Consider the following 9,347-nt stretch of genomic DNA (forward strand, 5'->3'; position numbering starts at 1 on the left):
TTCTTGCACTTGAATCGACTTAATTATAATTGAGCTCGACTAGAGCTTGAATAGCTCGAACAATTTTTTGAGTCAAGCTCAAATAACAAAATTTTTGGCTCTTGTGAGTCTAATCAAGTAGATATACATAATATTTAATAATAATATATTTTATTAATTTAATATTTTAATATATAATGTTATCTTATTTTTATTTTAATTATAAATTTTAATTATGGTCGAAACTTGAATTTAACTATGCGTATAGTTTGGTTGATATTCGAGTCAAATCGAATCAACCTTAAGTATTATTTTTTTAATTGAATCTAGTTTCAACTTATATATTAAAGCTTGATTGGGTCAAATTTTGAGCCTAAATATTTTGAATTTAGTTGAGCTCTATCTTCTAGCTGTTCTACCTGGCTAGGCTCAATTGCACCCCTTGGAGGGCCTTTATATGTTCAAAATCGATCAAGGGCGGTATCCTCAACTGATTCACCGACATCAGCTCAAAATTTAAGCTGGAACACCGGACCTACCCGAATGAACTGTGGGTGATAAATCTCCGCTTCTTCCCGTTGCTCCGTCAGAACCCAGAACCTTCTCAAAATCCAGGGAACCCTTCGCGAGGGAGACCTCCATGGAAGAAGCTCGCCGGAACCCTAGAATCCCCGAGGACACCGTCTTTTACGCTATTTACCCGGACCTTCCGCCGGATTCCCCGCCGGCCGAGGCCGCCGCCGCCCTCCGCTCCCTCCACCTTCACCTCATTCAATCCGTCCTCGCCCCCCACCTCCGCGACTACATCTGGCAGCACGAGCCCTTCCACCTCTCCATTCCCTCCTCCTCCTCGGCCGCCTCCGCCACCGCCGCCAGCAACTGCCCCTTCTGCGGCTCTCCTTCGCTCCCCCACCTCCACGGCAAGACCCGCTTCGGCGACAACCTCGATGACGAGTGGTTCATTGTCTTCCTCCTTTTCGAGGCCTCCCGCGCCGTCCCATCCCTCTCCGCGCGCGTCTGGGACTCCGATGGCGAATTCCTCCTCATCGAGGCCGCCTTCTCTCTCCCCCGCTGGCTCGACCCCGACACCAGCACGAACCGCGTCTTCATCCGCCGCGGCGACGTCCAAATCGTCCCCCGAGATCGCTTCCCCTCGGGCCCGCCCCTCGCCGCCGCCCTCGACGCGGTCCGGAGCGAGGACGTCGACACCAGGGCTTCAGATGCGGTCCAGGCTGCTATCAGTCGGAGGATCTCCAGCTATCCGGAGAGAGCTCGGGCTAACACACACCGGGTCAGGGTTAGGGTTCCGCTGCCGGTGGCCCAGGTCTTAAAGCACGAGCCTTGCTTGGTTTCGCTGGCGGTGGAGGGGTTCTACGACCGTGATGTGGATTCTATGAAGGACGCAGCGCGGATGGACAAGTTCTTGAGAAGCAACGGAGGAGGGATCGAGATGGTTAGGGTTTCAGTCCCGATGTCGAGGGCGATGTATGCCCAATTGGTGCAGCAGAACTTCCAGGCTCCAAAGTGCTACCCGATGCCATCGAGGGAGGAGGGGCCGGCGGCTTACATCGAGGCCGAATTGGGGATGAAGATAGCTTGTGGATTTGAGATGATGTACCAGGAGAGGCGTCGGGCTGGCAAAGAAGGAAAAGGGACCACTTGGGAGGCTTTCAAACGGAGTTTGGAGAGCAGTGGGTGTTTTGAGGGCCTTCTTCCAGGATCAAAAGAGTATCAGAGGATTATGGATAGTGCATTGGAGTATTACAAGAGCAGTTCTCTATCTTCTCGGACAAGGTATCAATGTTTTCTCTTTTTAGTTCTCTATCTTCTCGGACAAGGTATCATTGTTTCATCTTTTTATTGCTAATCTGACATATGTTTCTAGATTTGAAGTATAACTTTCGGTATTAGTTGAGTACTGACTTACTGCAATAGTTTTTTTCATGATTATTCCCAAACCCTGATAAGTTTCCATAGATATGCACTAATTTAATACCAGCTACTTAAGGTTAGCTAAATGGTCCATTTGACAGAATTTTGGTAACTCCGGTATGCTGGTACCTAGCTTGAACGTCTGCATGATTCCATCCCATGCTCGTATATTTGATTTAGAAAAAGCGTGAAGCCTCTTCTAGATGTACCTGCAGTCATGCAATTAGAGATAGATTTGCGAAGCAGGAGAGAAATTGATTGCTATGATGATGTATTTTGGTGCAGGGAGATCATGAATGCTCCAGTTCTGCGCATAGATGAAATTCTTTCAATGCCCTGTTCCGTTGATGATTTTAAGGGTATCGAGCTTCCTCTAAATGATGATGATTCTTGGCTGTATAATGGAGAAGATGAATTGAACTCAGCCATTTTGGAGAGGCAGAAGGAGATGGAAAATTACAAGGCTGAAAGGAAGCACAGAAAGGATAAGCGGCAGAAAGACACTGCCGATGGTTCTAGTTCACTCTCAGATGATTTCAATCTTGGAGACATAGTGGAAACTATGCAAGCATTTGTGCAAAAAGTTTCAAGCTTTGAAGGAGCAGAGGTTCCTCCAAACAGGTTCTTTTCCATATTCTTTGAAGACTTCATCAGTTATCTAGACCTATTTGGAGATATGTCTTGTTTATTAGTCTAATTGACTGTATTAGTTTTTTTAACTATGGGCGTAATATACTCTGGATATATTCCTTTGTTTCTACTTTCACTTTCACTTACACTTTCACTTTCACTATCTTGAATGTGCTGCATAAAATAAAAATGTGTCCTGGAGCACTCAGGAGCAAACTATCAGCAAATCCATCATTTTATCTTAAGTAAGTTAGCTGCCTGTTCTGTATGTGGAAGTTTTTCCGTGAAATTATGATTTGATTTTGTTAGATTTCCAAATATTATGGATTAAAGATTGCATCCACCTAGGAAGAGGTACTTAGCCTTGTATATGGTATTGTGACAATGCTAAATTATTTTCTATCTAGGAACTTTACAGTTTAGGAGAGTGCAATTCAAAATTCAAATTTGAGTGAAGCCTACCACTATAGGGTAAGGAGAACTGTTGATTCTTACATGCAGATATTGCAGTAGTCCTCAGACATTAGGGCAACACTGTCTGCTGCGAATTTAGTCTCACCTTGGAGCCAACCATAGTGAAGATAATCTTTTTGAGAGATGGCTTAAAGCCTAAAGAGATCATCGGTGTTCTTAAAGGCTTAATTATTTTGCGCCAGCCTAATTCAAATTGTGCTGGGGCTTTGCATTTAGTTGTTACTTTTCATTGTGAAATTCTATTTAAGTTCTGAGCAGCATGTGTCAAACTTGTTTCTTTATCTCTCTCTCTTTTTTTTTTGGGGAAAGGAACTCAAAAGCAGTGGAACTGGATGCCGATCAATTCATGAAAATCATGGGATCAGTGGCAGGAGAAGCATCGCGTGAGGAAACTGCCCGTGATGCTGATATTGAAGGAGATACCTCATCATCTGATATGGATTTTGGTACTTTCTTTATTGCTTTTTCTTGTGTTATAATTGTGTTTTGCTTTATTCTTTGTTTATAGGTTATAATATTTAACTAATTGTTCGTCTATTGAAAGAAAGTTATATTGCAAGTGAAATATTATATCATCTTGTACTAATTCTCAATTTGAAAAGGCTTTAACATCAACCACTTTAACTGTTTTATGGTCCACTTGTAAAGCTAATAATGATTGAGGTTACCTGCTGTGAATGCCCTGTCGCATAATTAATCAATGGTTTTTAATATCATGGTGTTTTTTTAAATCTGCTATGATTTGAGTATTTAATGGCTAGTGTTGTCGGTCTCTAAATCCACGTCTTTTTTGGTTGAACTTTCAGAATTTTTTTCCCCCTAGATTAAAAAAAATGGAGTCAAAGATTTGAGGAAGAAAATGTGATTAGGATAATTAGATATGAGTGTAAGTCTGAAACATGCAGTTCTTGTACCCCATCTTTAGGACTGTGAAGAGTATTGGGAGCTAATAGTTAGGCACCAAAGAATTGTGTAGGAGATGTATGAGCTGAAATGTGCCCCCCCCCCCCCCCCCCTCCCCCCTCTCTCCTTGCCGTGGAAAAAAAAAAGTTGGCTGGTTAATATGGTTATGAGTCATGACATCAAGGGTTTGTGGATATTCTGGTAGGATGCCATTGGCTTGAAGAGAATGCTAAGTGAATTTTTAAGGTCATGATCTTTAAGGGTTGGAGGTATCAATTATAAATACATCTCTTTGGTTAATTCTGCTTACATTCTGCATATTTCACCATGTCATACTTGTTGATGAACGGCTTTCTTCCAGCCATTCTCTAACGTTTCGTTTCTTACCAGAGTGAGGATGGTGTTCCTATTCTCTTATAGATGGTTTCAAAAATGATTTTGCAGATGATTCTGAAGATGAAGGTGATATTGCTGAAGATGGCAATGGGGATACATTTATGCAGTCCTATTCTGATGCTCTGAATAAAGAATTAAATGCTACTACTCTTAAAAGAAGCTTCATTCATGCAAGTCAACAACACTCCAACAATAGCAATGAGGTGATCTTATTCTTTACGTTCTAATTTGATGATTTCTTTTGACTTTCTTATCATTCTTGTCTTCTCCATATGTTGCATTTAAGATAGTTAATATGCCTATAGAACTTAAAGCATATCCTCTTGATTTATGGTTATGTTTTGTCATCTCTATGCAATTGTCTAAGAAAATCAGCCCATTTCTGGAAAATTTATAGAGTGGATAGATCGTAGTGCCGTAATTGAATAAAAGTTGAACAAAAGTTTTGGTGTTTTTGGCCCTTGGCTTGCAGGTTTAGTAAGTCCACTAAAATTTGACCTAATCCTTGCATTTGGTCATTGTCTTTTGCTCTGATTTTGCCACACGCACTGATACACAACTGCTGATTTGATGTAGCAAAATGAATATTAAGTTTGAAAGATTAATCTTATCATATTTCATCAGTAGATTGCAAATTTTAGTATCTGTATATGATAATAGTAATATAATACAAATATTTTATAAGGGCTTAGTTATGAATTCAAGTTCTATAAGGGTTTTATGAGTTTTTTATCAGTAAATACTGATAAATAGAAGGAATCATAAATTATTCATTTTTTTATAATGTTCTATGTCGAACAAGACAAAGTTGGGAGTTCATAATTTTAGAGATTATAAGGGCATCTCTCATGCTTGATGTGCACACTGGCCTTATGGGTGTCTATATTGTGTATGATTAGGGGTGCAAATGGGTCGGATCGTGTCTTGAGTGACCCCGATCCGATTCGGTTTCTTGTTCGGATCCTAATTTTGGACCCAGATCCGATCCGATTAAAGATTGGATCGAGTCCGGTTGGGTCTATGGCTACAATTTTTGACCCAACGGGTCATTTAGATCGGATCAGGTCCATGTATAACCCAGACCTGATCCAAAAAATTCGAGTCCGGTTTGGGTCCGGTCCGAATTTGGTTCAGGTTTGGGGCGCACGAAAGAATGATTGATCTCATTTCGCAATATGGAATGTTGGATCTTGGTCCGCACAAATCTCCAAGCACTCTGAACTCCATTTTTTCGCTAAAAAACTCCTCCCTTGCTGCGGCTGCGACCTGTGGGCCTGCGGGACCAAACGGGTAATAAGGGCTTGGGTTGGGTCGGATCGGGTCGTTGGGTAAACGATTCAAAAGTGACCCGTAAGACAACGGGTCGAGTCGGGTCCGGGTCGGGTCGAGATTCAGTAAACTCAGACCGACCCAAAAAATAGGGCGGGTCCAATTTTAGGACCCGACCCAGCCCCGCGGATGCTCCAATTCGGATTGGGTCGGGTCGAGTCGGATCACGGGTCAACCCAACCTATTTGCAGCCTTATGTACGATGGAGAAATTTGAGAGTTGTTGTTCATTAAAGATGTAAGAAACAATGAGTGTGAGTACCAATACTTTTATTCATGAAGTTCATGTTTCATTGTAGTGCCAGTTACATAACTGTGTTGTGATCTTGTTTCAAGATTGTCCTTTTGATGCCTTTAAATTGATTCTCGTTTATATTATGTTTCTTTACTATGTAGGTTTCCCTATGTGTTGTGATAGGGTATCCCCTATTCATCTTCTATTATGGCTGGATTCTCTTTTGGCTGGAAACAAAGAGCAAAAGTACCTAGCAATGCATTATATATGTTTGTTAGTGTATATGAATCTTTCTATCTTTTTTTTTTTGATCACACATTTCTTTCCCTCAAGTGTATGTCATCTTGTGCAATTTGGATGGGCTTTAAACATCAAATTTGCATGATAATAAACTGCCTTTAGTCCACAAGAATGTCTTATTACTTGATGAACTATATTGTTTAATGGAAATTTGGTTTGTTTGAATTAAAATAAATTGAAATCGTTTTTCTAGAACCATCATATATTCTTTGCCAGCATTATTCATCTTCTTGGTTGTTAGTCTATTCAAGAATTTAGTATATATAGCATACTTTTCACTGTTCTTTTTCTTTGACGACAAGAATACATATGCACACAGGTGCTGTTTTGAAGTACAAAAATGCTCAACAGTCAGTAGCAGTGTCAATCTTTTCAATAATGTTTATAAATGTTAAAGTTGTTGATATTAGAAATCCGAAGTAGTTACAATAGAAGATAATTTGAAAAAAAAATGATGACGACATGGATTCTAAATATGATGCCACCAGCATAGAAGACACTACCTTTACTTAGATTTGCATTCTTGTTGACAATGGATGAGCGGAGGTTTGTTAAAAATTTAGTGCAGTCAATTGACTAGTTATTTCTTCAAACAAAGCTAACTTTTTGTTGGCGGGGCTGAAATCAAATCGGATGCCAGAATATCCATATCCATATTTGTTTTGTTTGACGAATACATATACAGATATGGATATTAGTCGGATGCAAAAATTCATATCTATATTTGTTTTAAACGGATACGGATATAAATTAGATATTGAAAGTATGGATATAAATATGGATATAAGTCAGATAATTAAATTTTATGACTACAGAATCAAAGATACTACTAAATGAATGGTAAATTAAGTTAATAGTATGTTAATGTGGTTATATATATTTTTAAAAAGTCCATGAGTGCTATGAAATTAAATAGAGTTACAAATAGAAACAGATATTTGGATGCGAATCGGGTAGTTGTCTATGCATATTTATATTTGCTTTTCTTTGACGAATATGGATATTGAATACAGATGTTAGTTAGATGCTCAAATTTTTATCCATATCTGGATAGATTCGGAAATGAAAATGGATCCGAATAGATATTATCCGGTCTATTTTTACCCCTACTTATTGGAATTTTTTTTGTACATCTTCCTCCGGATGGTTGGTTTAGAATGTAACATAACTCGTAAATCATAATCCACACCTTTCATGCCATCAAATCCAGCTTCCTCTTCTTTTATTTATTTATTTATTTAAATGCAATTCATCAAGTCCGGCTTAACCAGGTGGTTATGTGTGAAAATTGGATGGAAGGTTTTTATCGCAATTGTTTTTATTTCATTAAATTGTAATATTGTAATTTCAGGGACCATCAAATGCTCCTAAGGAGATGGATGAGGAATTAACCCCCGTGGATGTGGATGCAAACCTTGTGAAAAGCTTTCTTGATTCATTTTCTTCTCAACAAGGGCTTGCAGGACCGGCTTCCAACGTGCTTGGCCTCATGGGTGTAAAGGTCCCTCCTGATGCGAAGAAGATGTAGCACATTTCTTTTGCGCATGTGTGTCGTTGCAATTATGAAAAGAGTATATTCAAAGAGGAGGTAAATGTATAAGTTTGTGCTGCAAGGGACAATTTACATGCAACGGGCCTTGTTCTTGCTGAAAACTGAGTGACTACTTGATAATTCACGAAGAATCATATATGTATGTATATTCTCCATTGCCACAGTGATGGTCAGCTTTTGTGAGCCGTCATGAGTTGGAAAGCATAAAATTATAATAGTTGTAATCATGAAAGGTGAATCAAATATGAATAATATCTTTTGAAAATTCTGAATAAATTATATGGGTGTAATGAGGTGATGGATTGCTAGAGAGGTAGAAATTTATAAGTTCAGCATGAAGGCAAATAAAAATAAAGTATATATTTTTTATATATATACGCATGTGTGTGCGTGTTTTATAATATTTATTGAAGTGCAAATCTAGTATATGGTTGACCAGGTCAACAAAATCAAGATTCAAAGTTGGACAACCGAAGAGTGTGGAGATCGGCTGGAGATTTGAAATCTACCTTCTAGATGTTCAACCAAAAAGCAAAATTAGATACCTTTTTAAATTTGGGTCAGTTAGCCTTAGGCATCAAAAGTTTAAAAGTTTTAATTAGCCATCAAAATTTTATTTTTGTTGCATAGTTAATGGAGTGTGAAAATATCAAAATATTCTTGATTGGAAGATGTTAGACTTTGGTGTTTGTGCAATCTGAAAATGTTCCATCTTTTATATTCATCTACTTATGCAGATTTTAAAGTACTTCATCTTTTGTCATTCATTTACTCATACAGATTTTAAAGTGCTTCATTCTTTGTCATTCATTTACTCATATAGATCTTAAAGCACTGCACATATCTCTAAGTGCTCCATCCTCAGTAATCCATCCACATGCACAGATCTCCAAGCATGTCATCCTCAATCATTCATTCATCTTCATAGATTTCAAAAGCATCATGTCATCTATCATCCATTTACTTTGCATAGATCTCAAAGTGCTACATCCTATGTTATTCATCTGCCTGCACGAAATCTCAAAGCACCCCATCTTTTATCACATGTCCACCTATGCAGATCTCAAAGCTCTCCAACCTCCATCATCTACGTGCCTACATAGATCACAAAGCGCTCCATCCTCTATCATTCATCCACCTGCATAGATCTCAAAGCATCCTATCTTTTATTATCCATTCATGTGCATAGATCTCAAAGCACCATATCCTCCATTGTCGCACTGATGGTCAACTTTTGTGAGCCGTCATGAGTTGAAATGCATAAAATTATAATAGTTGTAATCATAAAAGGTGAATCAAATATGAATAATATCTTTTGAAAATTCTGAATAAATTATATGGGTGTAATAAGGTGATGGATTGCAAGAGAGGTAGAAATTTATAAGTCCTGCATGAAGGCAAGTGAAAATAAAATTATATATATATATATATATATATATATATATATATATATATATATATATATATATATATATATATATATATATATATATATATATATATATATATATATATATATATATATATATATATATATATATATATACACGCGCGCATGTGTGTTTTATATAATTTATTGAAGTGTAAATCTGGTTGACCGCGCCAACAAAATCAAGAT

At 38.2% G+C, this 9,347-nt stretch overlaps 1 protein-coding gene across 1 annotated transcript; it reads left to right on the top strand.

The window, feature by feature from the left end:
- The first annotated feature begins 414 nt into the window (after window positions 1-414).
- LOC103714662 (suppressor-like protein) lies at window positions 415-8,005 on the top strand. Its single transcript, XM_008801992.5, has 5 exons — window positions 415-1,773; window positions 2,197-2,532; window positions 3,325-3,461; window positions 4,363-4,517; window positions 7,529-8,005. Exons 1-5 carry the CDS (start codon window positions 620-622, stop codon window positions 7,703-7,705), a joined length of 1,959 nt encoding a protein of 652 aa, XP_008800214.3. The 5' UTR covers window positions 415-619; the 3' UTR covers window positions 7,706-8,005.
- The last annotated feature ends 1,342 nt before the right edge of the window (window positions 8,006-9,347 follow it).

This window comes from Phoenix dactylifera, chromosome 17 (assembly GCF_051530095.1).
Source record: "Phoenix dactylifera cultivar Ajwa chromosome 17, Ajwa_hap1_PhDact_Kaust_v1.1, whole genome shotgun sequence".
Classification (NCBI taxonomy): domain Eukaryota; kingdom Viridiplantae; phylum Streptophyta; class Magnoliopsida; order Arecales; family Arecaceae; genus Phoenix; species Phoenix dactylifera.

Coding starts and splice junctions, on each gene's coding strand:
- LOC103714662 (XM_008801992.5), top strand. CDS start 620: ATGGAAGAAGCTCGCCGGAACCCTAGAATCCCCGAGGACACCGTCTTT. Junction 1,774..2,196: donor TCTCTATCTTCTCGGACAAG/GTATCAATGTTT, acceptor ATTTTGGTGCAG/GGAGATCATGAATGCTCCAG. Junction 2,533..3,324: donor GCAGAGGTTCCTCCAAACAG/GTTCTTTTCCAT, acceptor TTTTGGGGAAAG/GAACTCAAAAGCAGTGGAAC.